Source organism: Sus scrofa, chromosome 18 (assembly GCF_054392235.1).
Source record: "Sus scrofa isolate SSC_HxYL_T2T_F1_AM1 chromosome 18, Sscrofa_HxYL_maternal_Yorkshire_Landrace_v2.0, whole genome shotgun sequence".
NCBI classification, from domain to species: domain Eukaryota; kingdom Metazoa; phylum Chordata; class Mammalia; order Artiodactyla; family Suidae; genus Sus; species Sus scrofa.
Window position 1 is genome coordinate 16798673 of NC_139400.1, and position 25754 is coordinate 16824426.

The 25754-nt window shown below is 40.7% G+C and overlaps 2 protein-coding genes and 1 pseudogene across 4 annotated transcripts in view; all 3 read right to left on the reverse strand.

The window, feature by feature from the left end:
• The window catches only part of MGAM2 (maltase-glucoamylase 2 (putative)), a 95903-nt gene extending 82687 nt beyond the window's left edge, over nt 1–13216 (reverse strand). The window contains exons 1-3 of the mRNA XM_085005247.1: nt 13002–13216; nt 8212–8317; nt 5336–5415 (exon numbers count right to left, since the gene is read on the reverse strand). Of these exons, the coding sequence (XP_084861373.1) occupies nt 5336–5415; nt 8212–8317 (186 nt within the window). The 5' untranslated portion in view covers nt 13002–13216. The remainder of the gene's footprint in view (nt 1–5335; nt 5416–8211; nt 8318–13001) is intronic.
• Nucleotides 203–1074, reverse strand: LOC106508197 (tubulin polyglutamylase complex subunit 2 pseudogene; annotated as a pseudogene).
• An 8295-nt stretch (nt 13217–21511) lies between the features above and the next one.
• Nucleotides 21512–25754, reverse strand: part of MGAM (maltase-glucoamylase) — a 186545-nt gene continuing 182302 nt past the window's right edge. For all 3 annotated transcript variants that reach the window (XM_085005252.1, XM_021079097.2, XM_021079096.2), the window contains 2 exons: nt 25045–25215; nt 21512–22441 (listed from right to left, as the gene is read on the reverse strand). In XM_085005252.1, coding sequence (XP_084861378.1) covers nt 22358–22441; nt 25045–25215 — 255 coding nt within the window. In that variant the 3' untranslated portion in view covers nt 21512–22357. The remainder of the gene's footprint in view (nt 22442–25044; nt 25216–25754) is intronic.

A 25754-nucleotide genomic window follows, 5' to 3' on the forward strand; every position in this document is an offset into this window, starting at 1 on the left:
GGGAAGGATACTTGGGGAGACCAAAGTTTGTCCTTCCCACTCCTGGCTAAGGCCAGTGGGAGGGAAAGGCCTAGGATTTGGGCCACTCAGATGGGAAGAGGATTCTGGTTCCACCCAGACTCTTAAGGCCTGGGCCATGCCTGGAGCATCTGTGCATGGAAATCATTGCTGTGGGGCTGGTGGGGACCTGAAAGTGGGGTGCTCATTTCTGGACAGGGTGTCCAGAGCCAGAGGAGGATTTATTGGTGGAAGGAGGCCCTGAGGGCCCTTTCTGGCCACCTGCAGGCTGTAGCGGCTTTCTTTTTGGGATTAAAGTCTCGTTCCTGCTCTTGCACACTTTGCTTGTTCACAAAGGAGTCAGTCTCTTCCGTGAGTAGGTTAGTGTTGTAGGCGATGGGTTTATCCATGTTGAAGCATTGCTTGGCCAGTGGGCTAATGCCATAGCTGGTGGAGGCATACAGCCACTGCGGCAAGTCCAGGTGGGTGATGAGCAGGCAATAATAGGCAGTAAAGGTATCTGTGAGAAAATGCCAGTATAATGCTGTCAAGGAACCAGACCTCAGAGTCTTGTGCGACTGCTGGTTTTCCTCTTTTGTAGACAAGAAAAGCCTCCCCATTCCCTTTGCAAGGATCCAGCTCAAATATCACACTGCATGAATTAAAGCGAGGCTTCTCTGGCTGGTTCTCACTGGCTTCTTGGGTATCGTCCTCCAGATCTGCCAGAGTTGGTGCATTAGGAGTTGAGTGCATGGAAGGCTGGCTGAGTTGAGTCAGTTTTGAGATGCTGTTAATTGCCATGCAGCTCAAAGGAATGGTGTGTGCAACCAGCTTCACTCTCCATGTCATATGGAAGCCATCTGTTATCAGGTAAAAGTTCTGTAGATTTGCACGCAGCAGGCAGTTACTTTTTTTGTTCCCATGAAGAAATCATATGGAAGTTCCCGTCCTGGCACAACGGAAACAAATTCGACTATGAACCATGAGGTCGTGGGTTTGATCCCACTTAACCCACAGTGGGTTAAAGATCCGACATTACCCTGAGCTGTGGTGTATGTCACAGACGGGGCTCGATTTGTCGTGGCTGTGGCTGTGGCCTAGGCCAGCAGCTGTAGCTCCCATCCGACCCAGTCTGGAAACTCCATATGCCACAGGTGTGGCCCTAAAAAGACGAAAAGAAAAAAATCATATGACATATGACGTCCAGCGGGTACCTCTTCTATGATGATTACCTCTGTCAAAGTAGGGATGATTCTAGGATGCGAGTGGATGCCCAGCGTCTGCTCTTCCAGGTGGGGCTTGCTGCCTTCCAGCAGCAGGGGCGGAATCTCCTCCCTGGCTCGTCCCGGCTCAGAGCGCCGCCGGCGCAGCGGCGGGACCGGCGCAGGAGCGGGGAGGCGCCGCCGTCACGTCCACGGCCTGCTGGGAGTTGTAGTGCTCGGCGCCTGAGAGCGCGGCGGGGAGGGGCTGGGGGCTGGAGGTGGGGGCTGGGGAGGTGGGGCGGCTGGACTCGGCGGGTACCCGGCACCACGCCCCCCGGACACCGCGGCGACTCCGCCCTGATCCTCCGGCTGTGTCGGGCTCTCTCTCTTTAACACCGAACTTTTCGAAGGAGTGCTGTCCAGTTGTCTTCCAACTTGATTTTTGTGCCATTTTCCATTCAGAAAGTATTGACTAATAGAAGCTGATAATTGAAAATTGACTTGGAAATTATCTAATCCAACGTCCATTTGACTCAAGGATTTTTTTTTGGTAGAGTCTCTGATAGATGCTTTAATTCTGTGAATGATGGCTAGCCAACTTTTTCCAAAATCAGAAATTCCTCTTTTAGAGTTCATATTTTGCTGCAAATCTTTTTCTTTCTTTTTCTTTCTTTCTCTCTCTGTCTCTCTCTCTCTCTCTGTCTCTCTCTCTCTCTGTCTCTGTCTCTCTCTCTCTCTCTCCCTCCCTCCCTCCCTTACTCCCTCTCTCTCTCTCTCTCTCTTCTTTTCTTTTCTTTTGCCACACAGAAGTTCCTGGACCAGGGATTGAACCCACACCACAGCTGTAACCAGAGATACAGCAGTGACAACGAGGGATCCTCAATCTGCTGTGCTACTAGAGAATTCCCGAAGCTACTTCTTATATTTAGTTAAAATCAGTCTCCAGAAGTTCCCATTCTCTAAAATCTACTATAGTTGTGTATTGCTTTTTAGAATATCTCATGCTATATTGAAAAATTAGAAGGAAGAAATATCTTTAGTGTTACAAGGAAAAATGGAAATGTATATTGGAGAAAATATTAAAAGTCATTATTTGTAGATAATATTGCTGTATAAGGAAAATCCAAAAGAATCTATAGACAAGCTAGGAGAATTGATAAGTAAATTTAATATGACTTATCAATAAAATCAACATATATATTCAAAAATCAACTTTAAATCCACATGCCAACGACAGCTATATGGAGAATTAAAATTTGAAAATAACATTTAAATAAAATCAAGCATCAGGTAGTAAGAAAAATTTTTGAAAAAATTCAAGTCCTCTATACCAAAAATATCAAAAATAAAAATCTTAATAAATAGAAGGATATGTCACATTTATGGACTAGAATATTCACTCTTGTAAAGACAGCAATTCTCTCAAAATTAATCTGCGAATTTTATGTGATCAGAATAAAAATTTTGGTAGGTTTCATGAGGAAGCTGATAAGCTGATTCTAAAATTTATTCGGAAACATAAAGAGTCAAAAATAGTCTAGGCAATATTGGAGAAAAATAAGAATAATTTGGAGGATTTACACAACTACATATCAAGATCTTATAAAGCTATAGTAATGAAGGCAGTGTGGTATTGGCAAAAGGACAGGCAAACTAGCAATGGAAAAAAATAGAGATTCCAGAAACAGATCCACACATATAAAGAAATAGTATCACCATGCTGTACAGTAGAAATATATATATATATATATATAAATAAATGATAAAAAAGAAGAAGTAATAAAGTTTTATAGTAGAGGTAGCTCTGCAATGCCAAGGGGAAGATGATAATTTCAGCAAATGGTGATGGATCTATTAGAAATTTAAGAAAAAAAATGTCCTGGACTCCTACCTGTTACCATACACAAAAGCCAATCATAGATTGATTAAAAATCTAATTTTAGAAGATGAAACAGGAGTTCTCTTCCTGGCCCAGGGGAAACAAATCTGACTAGTATCCATGAGGACACAGGTTCAATCCCTGGCCTCGCTCAGTGGGTTAAGGATCTGGTGTTTCCGTGAGCTTTGGTGTAGGTCGCAGACACAGCTCAGATCTGGCATTGCTGTGGCTGTGGTGTAGGCCAGCAGCTGCAGCTCCAATTCAACCCCTAGCCTGGGAACTTCCATATGCCGTGGGTGCAGCCCTAAAAAGACCAAAAAAAAAAAAAAAAAAGAAGAAGAAGAAGAAGATGAAACAATAATGCTTTTAGAGAAAAATATAGATATATATTTTTCTAACCTTGGAGTGAGCAAGAATTTTTAAATAGAATACAATATGCACTAACTATTCAAAATCGATAAAGTGGGTTTGTTGAAATTAGGAAACATTTTTCATTAAAAGTCTCTGTTAAGAGAGTTAAAGTCAAACCACAGCATAGATACTTAAAAATATCTAACAAAAGATTTGCATCCAGAATATATAAATATTACAAAGCAAAAAGAAAAATATGAACAGTCTAATAAAAAAATGGACCAAAAAAAGTAATTAAAAAACACTTCACAAATATGATTATCCATCTAGCCAATCAGCATATGAAAAAGTGTTTAACTTTATCAGTCATTAGGAATGTACAAGTTAAAACCACATAATGATTATATTGAAAAAAATCAAAAACACCAAGACTAGGTTAGAATATAGAGCAAACAAATTTCATATATAATGCTAGAGGGAGTGTAAACTGGTTCAAATACTTTGAAAAAATATTTTGCAATATTACATGTACATATCCTATGAACTAGAGATTTCATTCTTAAGTATCATTATTTGCCTAGTATATAACTGTATATTTAATAAAAGAGCCACAAAAACCATTTTAGGGAGTTCCCATTGTGGCTCAGTGGAAATGAACCGGACTAGTATCCATGAATATTCAGGTTCAATCCCTGGCCTCACTCAGTGGGTTAAAGGATCGGGCATTGAGGTGAGCTGTGGTGTGGGTCGCAGACACAGCTTGGATCCTGTTTTGCTGTGGCTGTGTCATGGGCCAGCAGCTGTAACTCCAATTCACCTGCTACCCTGGGAACTTTCATATGCTGCAGGTGCAGCCCTAAAAAAAATTTTTTTAGAAACAATGGGAAATTTACATTCGGAGTTCTCGTCGTGGCGCAGATTGGCCAATTATATAATTAACATAGTATATTATGATATGGTATAACATAAATATATAAATATAATATAAAATACATATAATAAATATAACTGTTAGTAATAAAATAAGCACCTGTTAGAAAATATAATACATTGTATTTATAGCAGAAACCATGTATATAACATATCTAGGAAAAAAACTTCATAATGCATATGTAATAAAATGTATATTAAGAGAAATAACAGGCTCGGTTGAGAAATATGCATATATATCAAAGAGAGTTGAAATGGAGAGACTTCCTATGTTTTTAAAATGGGAAGATTTTAAATTATTATGTCCTTATTACCTAAATTCAACCTAAAATTTAATACAGTCCCAATTAATATCCCAATAGGACATTTGGGGACATAGAATATTGAATACAGGATAAATAAATAAAATCTAAATATACACACCTTATGATAAAGTCACTAAATCATCACTAAGCAGGGTTCAAAGAGTTGATATTCTTGCAGAAGCTACTCAGGTTTAAAAAAAAAAGTCTATTTTTTTAAGCTCATTCACGTTCATCTCTTGCCAATAACATGATTTCAGAAGGCTCTTTTTATAAGAAGTCACTTGAGCTCTGTACGTGTCTCGGTCATCCATGTATGCCTGAAGGCCTCTATTCCCAAGGAACGCATCGTCTGGCCCTCAAGCATTTAACCTTTCCATGGCAATCCCTGCAATCATACTCATGGCACACTTAGCAGCACTGGGAACTCACCTTCTCCTCTGGACTTGAGACCCCAAGGGCCAACATTCTTGTTAGTTCCTTCTCCTCTTCCCTTTACCCTACTCTGCTTCCCCACCTTCCTTAGTGTTGCTGTGTATTTCAACAGGGCAGGAAAGAAAGAACTCCAACCAAATCAAAGGCCCATCAGCCACTCCATCACCACCCTCTCCCCACCTCACACACTCATCATTTCTTTGAAATGAAACCCAGCAGGCCAACAGCAGGCAGCTGACCTCTGTCACCTCCTGGCCGGGAGCACAGTCTATCCTTTCTGCTTCAGGGACTTCTGGACACTCCGGAATAAATGAAGCATCTGCATAGAAATGAAGGAACAAAGCTGAAAATCTGTAGGGTGATCACAGTTCCAGGAAGGAAGCAGGTATACAGACTTTGAGCCAGTTCTCCAGTCAGTGATCACTAGTAGCTGGCAACTACATTTGCATAGATTGTTTAACACTTCTCCAAGTGCTAAACACATTTATTCTTTGTTTAGTTGGGGGCGGTGTTGAAATATAAGTCACATACCATAAAATTCGCCCATTTAAAGTGTACAATGCAGTGGCTTTTAGTATTTTATAATATTGTGCAATCAGAGTTTCCACTCTGGCCCAGTGGAAATGAATCTGATTAGTAACCATGAAGATGAAGGATGAAGGTCCCATCCCTGGCCTCACTCAGTGGGTTAAGGATCTGGCATTGCCATGAGCTGTAGCGAAGGTCTTGAACATGAGTTCCCGTTGTGGCACAGAGGAAACGAATATGATTAGGAACCATGAGGTTGTGGGTTCGATCCCTGGCCTTACTCAGTGGGTTAAGGATCTGGCGTTGCCGTGAGCTGTGGTGTAAGTCACAGACACGGCTCAGATTCTGCATTGTTGTGGCTGTGGCATAGGCCAGCAGCTGTAGCTCTGATTGGATCCCTAGTCTGGGAATCTCCATATGCCTCAAGTGTGGCCCTAAAAAGCAAAAAAAAAAAAAAAAAAAAAAAAAGATGTGAACAGACATTTCTCCAAAGAAGACATGCAAATGGCCAACAGGTACATAGACAGATGCTCAACGTCACTAATCATCAGGGAAATTCAAATCAAAACCACAATGAGCTATCACCTCAAATCTGTTAAAGGAAATAAAAGATAAGTGCTGGTGAGGATGTGGAGAAGTTGCAAACGGGTCCAGCCACTATGGAAACAGTGTTGAGGTGCCTCAAAAAATTAAAAATAGGACTACATGTAATCCAGAAATCCCACTTTTAGTTATTTGTCCAAAAGAACTGAAACCAAGATCTCAAAGAGATATCCACATTCCCATCGTAGTTCATTGCAGCACTGTTCACTAAGATGTAAAAATTACCCAAGTTCTATTGAGAAATGGATGGATAAAGAAAATGTGGTATATACTAGAGTTCCCGTCATGGCTCAGCAGTTAACGAATCTGACTGGCATCCGTGAGGAAGGATGCAAGTTCAATCCCTGGCCTCACTCAGTGGGTTAAGGATCTGCTGTTGCTGTGAGCTGTGGTGTAGTTTGCAGACATGGCTCAGATCCTGCGTTGTTGTGGCTGTTGCATAGGCCAGCAGATGCAGCTCTGATTTGTTCCTAGCCTGGGAAACTTCATATGCCACAGGTGCAGCACTAAAAAAAAACAAAAGAAACAAACAAACAAAAAAAAAAACAACAACAAAAAAGAAAATGTGGTATATATACACACAGTGGAATATTACTCAGTCTTAAAGAAGGAAATATGGTCATTTGTAGCAACATGGATAACATGAGGATGTCATGCTAAATTAAATAAGTCAGCCACAGAAGGAAAAATACTGCATGATTCCATTTATATGAGATAGCTAAAAAAAAGTCAAACTCACAGAAGCAAAGAATAGAATGATGGTTGCTGAGGGTTGGAAGGAGAAGGAAATGGGGCATTGCTAATCAACACATATAAAATTTCAGTTATACAAGATGAATCAGTTCTACAGATCTATTGTACAGCTTTGTGCCTCTGGGTAACAATACTGTATTGTACACTTAAAAATTTGTTAAGAAGGTACAACGAATGTTACGTGTTCTCATCATAATAAAAAAATTAAATTAAAAAATTCCTTTTCAATTCATGGAAACATATCCTCAAAAAATATCTTGGGATAAGTCCAATATGTAAAATAGTTAAAAGTGGAACAACTCTGCATAAATTAAAGTATGGTTTAGCATGAATGCAGGTGTTAAGACCTAGTTTTGCGTTAAATAAAAGAAACTACTCATTCATATATACCTGGATAATAATCTCATGGGACTTGTTCTCTCACCTCCCCAAAACCTCCCACATTTTATAGGAAAAAAGCAGTAATAGGTTAAAATTATAGCAATGGTTTTCAAATCATCCTACAAAAGCATAACTGTTCTTAGAAAGTACCTTAATGTTTACTGTGAAAAGCAGTGAAAAGAGAATGAGTAGGTAGGGTTCCGTTATCCATACAGGTTCTTTTCAGGGCATACTAAATCTCCATTTACAAAGTCAGCTTTAGCAAGCAGAATAAATCTCAAAGTCATTTTAAGAATAGATTTTTGTATTGCACGTGTTGTATTTTTATTTAAGTATAACGTGTGTGGAGGAGAGAGAAGGCATTGTGCTGGGTGGTTCTGTGGGAGAAGAGTTTCAAAGGTATCAATGAAGAAATCATGGCTATTTAATCAGAATATGGGCTGGAGACTAATTGTAATTGACATATACAGGCCAAGTTAATCAGCCCTTAACGTCCCTGTAATTTGATTTCCTTTTCCATCAGGTAATGGCACTGTTTCCTCAACTGTTCTTTCTCCTTGAAGATTCTATTATTTCATGACTCCATGTTGAAGGACAGGCTTCCGAGGAAAGCCTAATTTTTCACCTTGTTAGAATTGCATCCAATGGGACTTAGGGCACCTTGAATATCACTAGCATTCGAGGTTTAGTTGCAGAGAAAGAATACATCATTTGGAGATTTATTTAAATGAATTGTGGGTGTAGATTTTGAATGATGCAATGGGATGGGTGACATGCTTAAGGATTAAGAAAAAAAATGATCTCCTATTACCAACCCTCCCATCCCAGCAGCCAGAAGCATCTCCCTTACCTGAAGGATTTTCCAACACGAGAAGCAGCAAGAGGATATCTACGGCCAATATAATTAGGACAAAGATGATCAGAAGGATTTCCAATATGCTAAACTTCCTCGCCATCTAGATGGACAGAGATAACAGGATTAAAATAAGACTTGTGCTTGCCAAGGGGGAAGGGAAGGGAGTGGAATTGACTGGGAGTCTGGGGTTAATAGATGCAAATTATTGCATTTGGAATGGATAAGCAATGAGATCCTGCTGTATAGCACTGGGAACTATATCTAGGCACTTATGATGGAGGATCATGTGAGAAAAAGAATGTATATATGTGTGACTGGGTCACTTTGCTGTACAGTAGAAATTGACAGAATACTGTAAACCAACTGTAATGGAAAAATAAAAATTTTTTAAAAAAATTTTTTAAAAAGTAAGTTACGAAACCCCATCAATCCAAAAGAATAGTAGGCATCATGATTAGAGCATGAACTCCTTTGCAAGATGCTTGATTATCAACATTCCTCTTTATATAATCCTGAGAATACTTGTTTCTACTCATCACATTTCCAATTAACTCTAGTCAGTGCACCCAACACCTCTAGGACTCTTGACCCTTTTGTCAGCAGATGGACTGAGTATTGTCCAAGGAAAAAAATATATCAGGCACAAAAGAATTGGAGGGAGAGATGGAGGAGAGGAACAGAGTATAGTAGGAAGTGAGATGAGGGGTTGAGATGGCTCACAAAGCCCTTCTAGATGCCGCTTTGACCTCACACCCTCCCTGGGCAGAGAGAAGAAGGTCCACTCAGGGAGGGGAAAAGTAGCAAAACTTGAATCTGGGTCTTATTCCAATTCCCATGCCATGGGGTTCAGATGTTTAAATGTTTAGAGGTCACTAATCCTTTGACTCTGGTAACAAAAATGTACCTAAACCTGATTGTCAGTGTAAGGCTTACCTGTGTATCCACAGCAACACAGATCCACATAAGTTTGGTGGCTCACTATAGCTCTGTGATCATGCAGAGACCCAAGTTTTAACATAGTTGGTATTTTGGAGGGTGTGAAGTGGGAATCAAAGAATTTTGGTTCTTGTCCTAGATTCCACACTGATCGATGGGTGTTTTAACTGCTTGGATGTGTGTTTCTTCATTTACAAAATAAAGTCAGAGTCTGGAGGTGTTCTCATTCTTCTGCTCTAATTATAGCAGATAACGCATGCCTGGCGATTTCATGACGCTTCAGTGACTCTCATCATCCCCATCATCCCCTGGAATCTATCATTCTCCAGAACTGTTCCACTTCTGAACTCCTAATCGCTACTTCCTGTGTACCGGGCAAGTCTTTCTATCCTTTCATGTCATTGTTTCCTTAGTCCTTGATCACATTAAATCTTCTGTTCTCTTTCATTTCCTCTTCATCTCTTAGCCTCTCCTGGCTTTCATCCCATCCATATCTGTTATTGTTCACATCTTCTTTGATCCCTTATATAGTATATGGTAATGCACTCATGAACGACCCGTCCAAACATCTGCCTTCTGGGGTTATGCACTCGGCCTAATGTAAACACTGCTGGGTTCATAATCTCCCAAATATCCTGGGCCTGCAGGCTGACAATCTTGCCAGCTCCTCTCATTTTTTGTTCACAGCACAAAGTTCACAGCACAAAGTTCTTTTCAAGCCCCAACCTGGTACTGACACTCTTACTCTCAGCCAATATTATTTCCAACATCATGGATAACTATTTTGCAGAAATTAGTTCATCTCCCTGCTTTGCAAACCAACCTTCTCCATAAAAATTATCCATATTTAGGTAAGTCCTAATCAGTCCCCCTCTCTTCTCAATGGAAGAGTTCCCTCCACTTGTCTAAGTATCATCCTACTATCTGCTCTCCGTATCTCACAGTCTGAATTGCTCAAAAATCTTATTCCACCCATTATCCTTCTTCTCTCTTCATTATCAACCGCTCCCTCTGACTTTGCTCTTTCTCCTCATGTTTGTATCCCAAGCTGCCCGAAACTCTGTTGATGACTGTTTTTTTCTCTAGACCATTATTACTTTCTTTTTCCTTTCTTGGTAACTTTCCAAAAGATAATTCCACCCTGCCTGCACTGCCTTCCTCATATATTACCAGCATGGTTTCTGTTTCTTGCATTCCACTGCCAAGGTCACTCAAGGCTTAGCTGCTGAATACAATCTCTTAATCATTTAGAACTATCAACCACTCCCTCCTCTTTCCTCTTTAAAATTGTCTACCTTTGGATCATTGGATATCCTTTGATCTCAATTTTCCACCTACTTTTCTAGCTCCTCTTTGGTTTTCTTTGCAGTCTCCTTTTTCACTGTGTTGACATTGCCTGTATTTCATCATAAGTCCAGGATTCACCCACCTTCAGCCATCTCCGCCACTCACATGACTTTATGTAATATCTGAGGGACAATCCAACCTGTATTCCCAGCTCAGAGATTTGGATTCATATATTTAACTGCTTATTAGAAGTCTCAATTGGATTTCCCACAAACGTCGCCAAATTTAACATGTTTAAATGTGAAATCATCTCTCCCCATATCCTAATCCAATCCAACTTCCATCAATTCTGCCAAATTGGCTTCTTCTCAAATAATCAATACCTTGAGGGACAGAATTACAATTTCTTCAAAAAGCTAGATATCTTTTTGTTTGTGGGTTGTTGTTGTTGTTGTTGTTGTTGTTGTTGTTTTGCTTTTAGGGCCACAACTACGGCATATGGAAGTTCCCAGGCTAGGGGCTGAATCAGAGCTACAGCTGCCGGTCTGTACCACAGCCACAGCAATGCAGGATCTGAGTCGCATCTGTGACCTGAAGCACAGCTCACAGCAATGCTGGATCCTTAACCCACTGAGCAAGGCCAGGGATTGAACCTGCATCCTCATGGATACTAGTTGGGTTCATTTCTGAAGCACAAAAACAGGAACTCCCGAAAACCTAGGTATCTTTTTGACCCTTCTCTTTCTGTTAGTTCCTACAGCCAGCTACAAGTTCAGTCTTTCAAGTGTGATCCTTCTTCTCCGTCCCTACTGGAAATGCTTTAGTTTGGGCCATAATTTCAGGTCTGAACTGTCACCACCACTGCCCTGCTGGCTCCCTGCTTCCACTGTTCTTGCTCTTGAAATCTTCTAAACACAAATCCTCTAAAGAGCTGGACTGCTCTTTAGCACAAACACAACTGTTTCCACTTTCTTATACTCAAGACTTTGGGGGTTCTCCAGATAAAAACAAACTTTTTGGCTTTGTAATCAAAAGTCTCCTGACACCTCCCATGCCCAGTCCTTAGCCTCTTCTCTGACATTTCAGGTAACCCAATATTTATGCAGTGATCATCTATAAGTTGACATGGGCAAAGAATTTTCTCATGCTTTCTTTTTCACTCTCCCTCTATTTTAACTTTCCATTTCCCTGCACCCCTCCTCCTCTCAACCCCAGCCCAATGCCATGGCCATTTCTACAGGCACTTTCTTCATTTCTCAATTGAGGCAGCTTTTAGGTTAATGTTTAATAAGCCAAGAAAAGAAGTGCCTTCATTGTGAAATGAGGGCGAGGAGCAAAGATCTACAGCCAGTTTGCCGACGTGGAATTTAGGACCGAGGTTTGGGATTGAAGTTGGAATTTCTTAACTCTTCTTTCCTATGTGCCTAAATCCACCAAGGGTCTCTCCACTTGTCTAAATTATCCAAAGGATTAGTCTAATCCCATACCATATTATTATTTTCCTATAAAATCCCTATATCAAGGTTGACCGGGCAGGCATCATGATTCCCATTTTATCAATAAATGCTAAGGAATTTTGTATAGCCATGGTTAGTGGTGGAACTGAGGCAAAAATTGAAGCTCTACTTCTTGAATTGGTACTTGAGTATTCTCCCTCTCCACGGGGTCTTCCAGACTGAAGAGCTTAAAGATCTAGAGACTAACTAGATTCCATTGGTGGAATTTCGGGCAGTGCAAGAAAGCTGAGGGACTTACCCCATATGCTCGCAACGCCTGACTTAGTTTCTTACACATTTAGCCTATGATTCACGACCACAGCAGACACACGGTCCATCAAATAGCCTCCCTCTCCAAGATGGTTTCTCTCCATGGGGAGAGTTTTCTTTCTAACCTTTACAAACCAAAAGCAAGCACCTCTTCCATAGCTCCTCAGTCCTCTGGGGAAGCAGGCTCAACGTCTGTAACTCAGGAGATTTAGGTCACTCGGGGGACCACCCCAGGTATGTTCCTGCCGTTGGAACTATTGTCATCCAGGCAGAGGGTAGGAGCAGGGATTCCTGAAACTAGAAATTCTTCCCTGCTTAGAAACCCTTCCTGCCCAAAGCTGCTTTTCTATACCAAATGTTTTAAGAATAATTAAAAGCCTAGTTATTATTAAAAAGCCTTAATGATTGGGAACCATCTCCCTTCCTGCCCAAAGAAACACCCTCCTCCCACTTCATGCCACCTTCCAGGAGTCATCAGCAGGAGCTGATCTGTTTATTCTTTCCTTGGTTTCTCTCAGTGAGAGAGGAACATACCATACCAAGACCCTCCTCACCTGCCCTCCCCCAAACACACACACACACAAACACACACCTCTCCCCTCTCCAGTCGGCCCGTGAGTCCATGCACTGTCTCATCCCTACTTCTCATGGTGGAAAGGGAAGAAAATCAAGTCCAGATCCAGGAAAAGTTATGAACTGTCCAGATCACATGGCAGAGAAGGAGACAGGGACATTTACAAGGAGAAAGGGATGGTACTTGTTCAGAGAACCATGTGCATGGGCAGAAGTACTCACCTCATAGCCGTATCTCTTTATGCGCTGTGTCTGTCCTTCAGTGCCTCTTAGGAGCACTGAGCAAAGGCGACTGGGCTGATGTAGACACCTTCTGCCAGGATTGATTTATTGCCTTATAAAGTTGATGGCAATGGGAGGAGAGGAGTGCAGTTTTCAAAAGACCATAAAAGGGCTCTTATTTTCCTTGTGACCTGGAGAAAGCTCCATTTGTTAATAAAAAGGGAAGGCGGGGCTTTTTCTAATAACTATGCCTTTTCAGTGTTCCTGTTCATATCCTATTACTTTGCTTGTCACACTATGTTATACTTGCCTGTGTGTCCATGTGACCTAAAGAGCTCAAGAGCTAGAGTCTTCGCCATCGTCCTCACTGCTGTGTCCCCTGTGCTTAGCGTTCTGCCCAGCCTCCACTATGTTCTTAAAAATATAGCTCTTTGTTGAATAAGTAAGCAAAAGAACAATAATGCTTCATTCATCACATTTCTCCAAGTTTACCTTCAAAAAATTTTTTAGTATAACTGAGTTTTGCATTAATTCAAATAAGCCACCCCATCATTAGTCTCATAAGAGAAACACCATTAAAATGGAAATTGTATCATTTTAACAAGGGAAGACACTTCTACTGCATACTTGTCATGTTCTCTGACTGCTCAGCATCTTTAAAAAACTTGTCTAGGAATTCCCACTGTGGTGCAGCAGGTTAAGTATCCGGCATTGTCTCTGAAGCGGTTCGGATCACTGCTGAGGTGCAGGTTTGATCCCTAGCCCAGCGTAATGGGTTGAGGATCTGGCGTTGCCACGGCTGTGGCATGGGTAGTGGGTGAAGCTTGGATTAGATCCCTGGCCCAGGAACTTCCATATGCCATGAGTGGAGTAAAAAAAAAATTCTAATACTTAAAGAACTTCTCACCTTGAGAATTCTGCCTCCCCAAGGAAGAGGCTAGAAATTCTCATTTTCACAGTCTTCCTTTCAGCCAGTGTAGAGGCAAGTGGCCTGGGCTTGGCCAATGAGATATGCCTGCGATCCAGAAGAAAGCGGACCAAAGAAGGAAAGGCCATGTGAAATCCAGGAAGGTGGAGAGACATCCTTTCAGAGGCATCAGAAACAAGGGACCTAGTAGCATCCTATGCTCTGTGTTGGGGTGCTAGTTACCAGATGTGTGCTAAGGGACATAGCAGTGGACTATCCCCCTGGGTAACTGTGCTCTTGTCCTTGGCCATGTAGCTTACAAACCTGATGCTCAAGCCCTCATGGAGTTTTAGTGAATCACTAATATCTTAAAAAAATTTTTTTTCTTAAGATGGCTAAAGTTGAAGTCCTTAAATTAAAATATAATTTGCATACCCTGACATTCATCCTTTTGAAGTGTACAATTCAGTGGTTGTTAGTATATTCACAAACTTGTGCAATGATCACCACTAATCCAGGACATTTTCATCATCCCAAAAAGAAGCCATATACTTAGTGGTCACTTCCCTCTCCTGTGTCCCTGAAACCACTAATCTACGTTCTGCTTATATTATGGATTTTCCTATTCTGAATATTTCATATGAACGGAATCATGTAACATGTGGCCATTTATGTCTGGCTTCTTTCACTCAGCATGTTTTCAAAGCCTATTCATGTTGTTGCAGGTATTAGGTATCTGCAGGAATCAATATTTTATTTCTTTTTATGGCTGGATGTCACCCATTGTATTAATATATCACATTTTGTTTATCCACTCATCGGTTGACGTATATTTGGGTTGTTTACACTTTTTTATTATAAGCAATGCTGCTATGAACATGCATGAAAAAACTTTTGTATGGGCATATATTTTCAATTCTTTTGGGTATATACTCAGGAGTGGAATTTCGGGTCATATCTCTAACTTTTGGAAGAACTGCAGAACTGTTTTCCAAAGTACTGGCAGCATTTTACTTTCCCACCAGCAATAAATGAGAATATTAGTATTATATAGGATACTGCATATTCTATATATAGAAATATATGAGGGTATGCTATCTTTTGATGGTATCTAAATAATATAGTACCCATAGCAGTCCATGTTTGCTTCAAATGCTCAGTGCATGGCAAGCACACACACACACACACACACACACATACACACAGAAACTTGGTTTCTGCCTCTATAAACCCCTGGAATGACATACACATCTTATCTTTTGCACCAGTGCAAGAGAACCTTTGTTAGAGGGGAAATGCACCTGGTTCTCATTTCAAATTGAGACAATATCTTGGCAAAAGATCAAGAAAGGAGATTTATTGTTATACAAGATCTTTCTATTCTTTGTGTAATAGTTTACATCCCGTGCCCACTTGTGATATCATTCATATTACCATGCTGACCACCCCAGCTAGAACCTGTTTCCTAAAGTATAGAAAATAGCTAGCTTCGCCACCGCGTCCTGCTAACTAGCAACTGAAAGATATTAGGTCATACGCTTGTGTTGTCCAGTGAAAAAGTAACCGAGATGTTTTGAAGGGAAGAGACAAACTTGGGAGCCAGGATCTTTCCGTTGTAAGAACGCATGGTGAAGTTAGCTATGGGCAGAACTCAAATGATCAAGGCCAACCGATGGTTGGAATCATCAGGTCAGAGACCAACAACATGTATGACCCTTCACTTTGAGAGCACCATCCTCCAGGGCCAGATGCAAACCTCTCAGTGATTTTGCTGCAGCGACAAGGAGAGGATGTTGGTGACACACAGACCATATCCGCCAAGGCCATCACCACCTTGTCTTTGTAGGTACTTATGGGCATTAATGTAATGAAGATGTTCTTCATAAGAAAAGGAATGGATTTCTTCTTTCAGTGTTGGGATTGTTATTTTTTATTCTGGTATACCAATGAAAAGATCAAATGAAATGATGTGGCCTGGAGAAGAGAGAATATGGAATATGTCCCACACGTTCCCCTCAGAACTGGCCAGGAGTGTTAAGTACAGGTCCTTGGGAAGCTTTGGGACCCAAGGCTTTGGGGAGCTGCTCTGGGGTAGCTACAAATGGATATGGCTCCATGGGCAGAGCCATCCTCACAGTGTAGACTGGGCATCAACCTCTGGGAGGTCCTTGTGACCTTTTCAGGTTTGTGAGGTAAAACTACCTCATAACACACTGAGGAGCTATTTGCCTTTCTTTTTTGCTTTTTAGGGCTGCACTCATGACATATAGAAGTTTCCAGGCTAGGGGTTGAATCGGAGCTACAGCTGCTGGCCTACACCACAGCCACAGCAACACCAGATCCGAGCCGCGTCTGTGACCTACACTCCAGCTCAAGGCAATGCGGGATCCTTAACCTACTGAGTGAGGCCAGGGATCAAACCCACGTCCTCATGGATCCTAGTCAGGCTCGCTAACCACTTAGCCACGAAGGGAACTCCCTTATCTTACCTTTCTTACTCTCTTTCTCTCACTGGCACACAGTGGAGTTTTCCAGGGGCTACATACATAACGTGATATCACAAAAGACTGAATGAAGAAGTAGATATGAGAACTCCTTTTTTTCTATTAAGCCGTATTTTAAAGAGATTTGTAAAAAGGGAAAATAATGCAAATCTTCTGACTTTTTGTTTTGGAAAATGTAGTTAATTTTTAATATGATAACTCTCAAGAGCCATAACCCCATGAGCAAAAGCTTTTGGAATCGATCATTTTTAAGAGGTGCTGGGACAAAGCCATTTGAGGACTGCTGATCTAGTGCACTAGGATTTTCAAATGTTTGACATATGATGTTTCATATGATATATGTAATGTATGTGATATGATGTTTTACATATGATGTTTTCATATATGTAATGTATGTGAGGATGTACACATATATGCTGTACTTGAATAATTTTATATATAGTATATACTTAATATATGTTATATATTTAAATAACATATACCCTTTATATAGATATTTGAAGATATATTTCAATATATTACATATATATAATATATATTTATATATATATATATTTAAGATTCTTTAACTAGAATTCCAGTACGTAAATAAACGAATGACTGAATCCAATGTGGAGGCTCGGAACCCTTCCATCCCACTCTCTCCCCACTCTTAGGGGGCAACAAAGAGCTTGGGGTCTCTGCACAGTCCATAATTTGGAAGTCACAGCTTTAGTCTGACACCAATATTTTGCAAACAAGGAAATATGATCCCAGAGAGACAGAGTGACTTAACCAAGTCTCTTGACCCTAAAAATTGCTCCTGAGGTTGGTTTGTTTTGGTTTTTTTTTTTTTTTTTTGAGGGCCACACCCACAGTATATGGAGGTTCCCAGGCTAGGGGTCGAATTGGAGCTACAGCTGCCGGCCACAGCCACAGCCACAGCAACACGGGATCCTAGCTGCACCTGCAACCCACACCACAGCTCATGGCAATGCCGGATCCTTAACCACTGATCGAGGCCTGGGATTGAACCCGCAACCTCATGGTTCCTAGTTGGATTCATTTCCGCTGCACCACAACGGGAACTCCACTCCCGAGTTTTCTCGCTAAAAGGGAAGAAGCATAAAATGCCTCGACCAGCAGACCTAACACCTGTGATGGAACAAGGAAAGATCAGCGTTATACTTAGAAATGGACAACTCTGCTCCAGAGAGAGAAACTGAGGGAGCCACAGAGCCAACACCTCCACTGAACCCTCTTTCCCAGAGCCGCTCAGAATCTTTCTAATTCTAGACTAGAAGTCTTCATGTCCATATGGAACTGCCTGCTTAAAAGCCAAAAGTTGAATGAATTCAAGAGAAGGCGCCAGACTGAGCCTTGGGAGCCCTTGCAACAATTAAACAGCTACATAGGGTCTGAGTTGCAAAATGAAGTCTGGGGAGCTGATAACTTAATATAGGGGTTCTTGAACTCAGGTCCCCCAAACTACGGAGGATATAACTTAATCTCTAAATATAGATGGAAAAAATACATCTTTTTTCTCTAACTGAAATTCCTTAGATTATGAATGTAGACAGCAGAGCACAGTAATTTTAGCAGTGCACATGAGTTTTTCAAAAATAGAATCATCAATATTTTCATATCACATTAAGAAACTGCAGTAATGTATATACATATAACCGAATCACTTTGCTGTACATCTGAAACATTGTAAATCAACGACACTTCAATTTTAAAAAAGAAATGATAGTAGATACTTCAAAATATGGGGGTTTTGTTTTGTTTTTTGCTTTTAGGGCCACACCCACAGCATATAGAAGTTCCCAGGCTAGGGGTCGAGTTGGAGCCTGCATCACAGCCACAGCAACATGGGATCCAAGCCGTGTCTGTGACCCACACCACAGCTCACAGCAATGCTGGATCCTTAGTCCACTGAGTGAGGCCAGGAATCAAACCCAAGTCCTCATGGATACCAGTCAGATTTGCTTCCGCTGCGCCACAATGGGAACTCCATCAGAATATTGTTAATGCTGCTCATCACGGTGAAGTTATCACGTTTTAAATTCCATATGATATCACTTATAACTGGAATCTAATATCCAGCACAAATGAACATCTCAGAAAAGAAAATCATGGACTTGGAGAAGAGACTTGTGGCTGCCTGATGGGAGGGGGAGGGAGTGGGAGGGATCGGGAGCCTGGGCTTATCAGACACAACTTAATTTACAAGGAGATCCTGCTGAATAGCATTGAGAACTTTGTCTAGATACTCATGTTGCAACAGAAGAAAGGGTGGGGGAAAAAATGTAATTGCAATGTATACATGTAAGGATAACCTGACCCCCTTGCTGTACAGTGGGAAAAGAAAAAAAAAAAAAAAGAAAATGAAAAAAAAAATTCCATTTGCTGGGTCTTATATTTAATGTGGTAATTAACTAACACCTTATGTATTAACATATTAAGTTAAAAATATTTGCATATGTTTTAATATAATAGGATTCCTCTAAAATAGTATGTATTTTACTTTTTGCATTTAAGAACATCATTCTTTTTTATTTTTTCCATTATAGCTGGTTTACAGTGTTCTGTCAATTTTCTTATTTTATTTTTTATTGTTCTTTCCCCAATATAATTTTTTTCTACTGTACAGCATAGTGACCCGGTTACTCATACATGTATACACTCTTTTTTCTTGAGTAGGAGGATGTGCTCACCTTCTCCCACAAACACATCAAAGAAATGAATCTACATGTAAAACGACGCACACAGAACATCCACTGAACGCCGGCAGAAGAACTTAAACCTCCAAAAAGGGCAAGAAACCCTTGATATAACTGGGTAGAAAAAAAGAAAAAAAGAGAGAGAGAAAAGGAATCAGGACAGGACTAGCACTCCCAAGAGGGAGCAGTAAAGGAGAAAAGAATCCCACACCCTGGGAAGCCACCTGACCAATGGAAAGATCAGCCGAGTCGGAGGGATCCCCAAGATGCCGAGAAAAGCACAGCAGCAGGTCTGAGAACCAAAAAGCAGAGTGAGAGACACAGATCTTCTGAACCACTGGCTCAGACACCACAGCCTGAGATGCTCAGGTGGGGGCTGGGCACCGAGACTTAAGTTCTGTCAATTTTCTACTGTACAGCAAGGTGACCCAGTTACACATGCATATATATATTCTTTTTTCTCACATTATCATGCTCCATCGTAAGTGACTAGATATAGTTCCCAGTGTTATACAGCAGGATCTCATTGCTTATCCATTCCAAAGGCAATAGCTTGCAGCTATTAACCCCAAACTCCCAGTCCATCCTACTCCCTCCCCCTCCCACAAGTCTGTTCTCCAAGTCCATGTTTTTCTTTTCTGTGGAAAGGTTCCTTTGCACCATGTTTTAGATTCCAGATATAAGTGGTATCATATGGTATTTGTCTTTCTCTTTCTGACTTACTTCACTTAGTAAGAGAGTCTCTAGTTCCATCCATGTGGCTGCAAATGGCATTCTTTTGTTCTTTTTTATGGTTGAAGGAACATCATTCTTAGGAAGGGTTCCATAGGTGCCACTAGACTGTCAATAGGGCCCTTGACACTACAAATGTTGTAAACCCCTTCATGCCTTCCTCAGAGACTTGGCAATCAGGAGTCTCTAGTCAGAAATCTTCTCCTTGAGCATCTTGTAGCAGCCAGAGCCAATCTCCTCCAACATGTCCTGATGACAACATTAATATTCCTCAAATATCAAGTAAATAACTTTTCTTCCTGGTAGCCTTCCTAGGTTAATCAAAGGATAGCTGACACATTTCCCATCTTTTTGTTCAAGGCATTCTTGTGACTGTTTTTCTGCATTTCACTAGTTCCATAGTTAGGGCAGGTTCTCATCCCAAAGCCTCTCATTTGGATAGCTAGAACACTTAGGAGTTCCTGTTGCGGCTCAGCAGGTTAAGGACCCAATGTAGTCTCCATGAGGATGGGAGTTCGATTCTTGGCCTCCTCAGTCAGTTAAGGATCTGGTGTTGCTGCAAGCTGCGGCATAGGTCACAGATGTGGTTCAGATCCAGTATTGCTGTGGCTGTGGCTTGGGCCTCAGCTGCAGCTCCGATTTGACACCTGGTCCAGGAATTTCCATATTTCACTGGTGCAGCCATAGCGGTAGAGAAGAAGAACACTTAGCTAATTTAACAACATTATTTTTCTGTAGCCTTATGGAAGCATTGACACATGAGTACACAGGCATACTCGGGCTTTCTGGTGTCAAAAAAAAAGAAAAGTAGAGTGGCCATACAACCCAGCAATCCCATTCCTGGGCATATATCCAGACAAAACTGTAATTCAAAAAGATACATGCACTCTTATGCTCTTAGAAGCACTATTTACCATAGCCGAGACATGGAAACAACATATGTGTCCATTGACAGGTGAATGGATTAAGACAATGTAGTACATATACACAGTGGAATACTACTTGGCCATAAAAAAGAACAAAATAATGCCATTTGCAGCAACATGGATGGACCCAGAGATTATCATATTAAGTGAAGCAGCAAGAGAAAGACAAATACCATATGATATCACTTATATGTGGAATCTAAAATATGACACGAATGAACTTATATATGAAACAGAAACAGATTCATCAACAATGTTGTAATTCAACTATACCTCCATTAAAAAATAAAAGAAATAGAAAGACATAGGAAAGTAAATACAGTCATCTCTAATTCACCTACATTCATTTTCAAGTAATACTAAAGGTAAATATCCCTGCTGAACATTAGTATATAATTTCTTTATTCCCAATTCTAACTATCTAGTGTTTCAACCAATAGTCTTGCAAATTCTATTTTTGCTAGTTGATATATTCCCAGATATAGTAACTGAAAGGAGGATTAAAGCAACAACATTGGCCCAAGTACACTCCCCCGCAAACTTGTATCTTAAGAAAAACCCACACCAGAGGCATAAGGAAAAGGGTAGATACTCCTAAATCTGACCCTCCATTGTGGATTAGCCTGTGGGAACTCTGATGCCAAAGAGAACAAGACCAGTTCACAAGGGTTTGCTGAATAAGAAGTTTTAATGCCAAGGTGAAACTACCCATGGTCAAATTACCACAAAATGCAAAATCTCTTGTAAATCTGTTTTATTTTTCTTTGGCATGTAAATTGTATGCATTTGTGTCAACTGTAGTTATATACATTAGGCACAGAGTAGAGAAATAAAATTTACATATTTTGAAGCACACCATTGCAAAAGTGAGTCATTTTTTACATTCAAACTCCTTCCTTCAGCTTTTCCTGCTTAAATCTTGTCCCCAGCCCTACGCCCACATGCTAAGGATTTATCCTAACCTTACTCTTGCCTTCACGAGACTTGGCCCTTCCTTCCTTCCTCCCCACGAGGCTATCACTCCTAATATCTTACTGTTACCTTCCACCTTGTCGTGATCGCTTTTATCCGCATCATCCATTCCCTCTCATCGTCCCTGTTTACCTTTCCTGCCTTTGCCTTTTCTTGCCCTTATATATGCTCTTAGCATGTCAGCTCATCTCCCTATAACCACAGGGAGCAGATGTTCTTTCTGGGTACTTCGTTGAGATGTTAGTTAGCTCTAGATCTGAACTGTCCTGGTCAGATGCCTCTTGCGTATTCGGCAAAGGTGGGCCCATTCCCTGATTACACACACGCACACACACACACACACACACACACACTTCATCATGTGCCCAGTGAATCTTCAGTAAATTTTGTATGAGGCGCCATCAGGACCGTACTAATCACACTGAGACATGAAGGTAACCCACAGTTTTCCACACTTCCCTACTGCCTATACCACAGGGCTACGCCACAGACAGAACATAAAATTAATAAAATATTTTACCCATACTGGGCATGAATCAATTAGAAACACACAATAATTTCATGAGCGTGAAGTAGAAGTAGTTTCAAAGCCATGTGTAGTTAGGATCTTGCTCTAAGAATCCGGAGCACTTGTCCACGTCAAGGAACTGAAATTATGTAGGCTGAGGTTTCCGTTGGTCACGTTAATGTTTAACACCTGTTGGGAACCAAAGAAAACGTGCTGGACATCTAGAGAGGCAAGTTTCCTGCACTCAGACAAATCAGATACAAGCCAATGGTCCCTATAACACTCTGACACTGTCAGTGAGGCATTGGCTAGCTTCTAGACCGCCCTCAGATTTTCAGGGGAGAAGGGCCCTTCTTAATCCCTTAGAGGACCTAGAGTCATTCGGTGACAGGGAAAAGATGACAGGACCCTAAATAACAAAACACACAACCACTAAAGAGAAACAACTGCACAAATTGGAGGAAATGCCCTCATTTCCATTCCTTGGAGCCTTCCTCTATTCCCCGCTTCTCCAGTTTCCTCACAGGGCCTTGATGATTGCCAATAAGTCTGATATTTCAGCCTTTTCTTTTTTTTTTTCTAGGCAAATACTTTCCATAAAGTTTTAGCTTATGCGTCAGCTTGTGTGTCAGTGACAAAATTGGGCAAAGTCCTTTACAAGCTCTTGGTGGAGTCGGGGCAGTTACTTGGCAAGAAAACCACAAATATGAGGAAACAAATAAAAAATACAAAACCGAAGGAAAACTTTTGTTTCAGGCCTTGTTATCAGGAAGGATTATGAAAGAAAAATAGTTTAGGAAAAAGCAAGAAGTAAGCATACAAAGGAAGAGACTACTTATTGCCAGGATAGCTTATGGAGCCACTACACTGCAGTAATCCCAAGGTGCAGATTTTCACATATCTGATATTCCTGAAATCACTATGGTTTTTTTTTCCAAATGATTTCAAGGAAATGAAATTTTATTTCTAAATTTATTTAGTAAAAACTTTTATTTTTTTCCATTATAGCTGGTTTATAATGTGTCAATTTTCTACCATATAGCAAAGTGACCAGTCACACATACATGTATACATTCTTTTTCTCACATTATTCTCCCTCATGCTCCATCATAAGTGACTAGGTTGAAATCAGTATGTGTCATGCAAGCAACAGCCTTGGGATTACTGAGAACCAAGGAGCACTCTGGACAACGGTGTGCATGTGTGACCTTCATTGCTGTTACTGGTGTGATGAATGCATGGAATGCAAACCACTGAAGAATTATTTTAGAAGGAGTATGACTCCTGGCTGGTGGCCGGATCAAGAAAATGCTTTGATGAAAACTTGTATAAAGCATGATGCTAGTGGTTTTGGAGAAAAATCCCGAAGTAAGCAGTGAAAGAATGTGTATGAAATGACATATCACCAACACTTCTGATAGGGCAGAGGAAATGCCTTAACCAATTCATGCCCCACATGTTTCTTTTAAATAATAATAAATAATACAAAAAATAATTGAAAATATCTATATAGAAATTTAAATATGAAAAGAAAAATCTGAGACATAAAGATATTTCTTTTTTTTTTTTTTGGCTGTTCCTGGGCCAGGGATCAGATCCAAGCCTCAGTTGCAACCTATGCCACAGCTGCAGAAACACTGGATTCTTTTTTTTTTTTTTTTTTTTTTTTTTTGTCTTTTTGCCTTTTCTAGGGCCGCTCCCACGGCATATGGAGGTTCCCAAGCTAGGGGTTGAATCAAAGCTGTAGCCACCGGCCTACGCCAGAGCCACAGCAACTTGGGATTCGAGCTGCATCTGCGACCTACACCACAGCTCTCAGCAACGCTGGATCCTTAACCCACTGAGCAAGGCCAGGGATCAAACCCGCAACCTCATGGTTCCTAGTTGGGTTCGTTAACCACTGAGCCACGACGGGAACTCCCGGTTAAGATATTTCTAATATTTCTTTGCATGTAGACTTTGCCTTTTCTAAATCACTTTGGGGTTTTTTAATGCTAAAAAATTATATTTTGATGCATCAAGTTTTTTTTTTTTATTTCCCCAATACATTTTTTCCTACTGTACACAATGGAATACCACTCAGCCAAAAAAAAAAAAGAACAAAATAATGCCACTTGCAGCAACATGGATGGAACTAGAGACTCTTATACTGAGTGAAGTAAGTCAGAAAGAGAAAGACAAATACCATATGATATCACTTATATCTTGAATCTAATATACTGCACAAATGAACCTTTCCACAGAAAAGAAAATCTAAATCACTTTGATGCAGCTTTATCAATGTCCAGTACTTCCTCTCAACATTTTCCTCTATAGTATCGCATTAAAATTATGAAAATCTCTACCTAAAGAAATTTTATAAAGCTCTCTATAGTTTAAAAATAGGAGTTTTTCATGACAGGAAAGCACTGTATCATACATTTGTAGCTTTTTTTTTTTTTTCTTTGTGGCACAAGGAATGATGGAGGAATTTGTAACTGATGGTTTCTTATCATTGATGAGATATGTTAAGTTCAAGCTATTTGGGCAGTAGATCTCTGAGGCAAAGACAAAGCTTACACAGATTTGCAGAAAGGAGACATACACGAAAAGATCCAGACCATTAATTCCTCATGATGAGAAACCCTGAATTTTCTCTCCACCTCTATGCTGTCCCTTCTAACACCCTGAACAGAGGGACTCCTGAAGGGCTTTGCAGGAGAGGGTGTCAATCAGAAGCGAAGCAGCCAGGAATTGCATTAGGTATCTCAGGGTCGGGGAAATACCATTTGGACTTTTCACTGGTCACAAACCTGTGTTGCAGAGTCGTGGATGAAGATAGGTGTTATAACCTCGCCGCTCGCAGAGATGCTCACACTGGAAATGGGGGCACTGCCCACTCCCCAGATCTCAATGTAGCCCAGTTTCAAAGGGTTTGCATCACTGATGTATTTGTTGAAAATTACATGACTCTGCATCGTATTCTGTCAATTGGAGATAAAAGAAACCAGAGTGGGGAAAATGGCAAAATTTGTCCAAAATTTTCACAACCTCTTTTTATGCACAAATACAGATCAATCACGAAATAAGACAACGTCAGAGCCCTCATCTTGTGTCACTGGATAGTGAGACCGTGATTTCAGCATCCTACCTCCCGTTGCCAACTATCATCTAACTTTGCATTGGGTGAGCAACTTCAGGGGCTCCAGGACCCCTCTCAGGAAACAAGGAATCTCAGTTATCAGAATCTTATATTCAACACGTGGAGCAGTCACAAAATGTGCAGGCTGTTTCAAGGCAATGCAGGAAAGGAGGCCGGAAAATAGAGTCTATCCATCTGTGTCTCAGTGAATTGGAAGTAAGTTACTGATGAAAAATAAATGGGTTTAATCACAGAAAAAGTCCTGGGGGTATATTATATCTCTATCTGAAATCTAGAGGGAGAGAAGACTGGAACTAAGAAGGAAAGCTAGACGGTAATCTGTAGACCTTAGGATGTCCAGCCTCCAGCATTACCATCTAG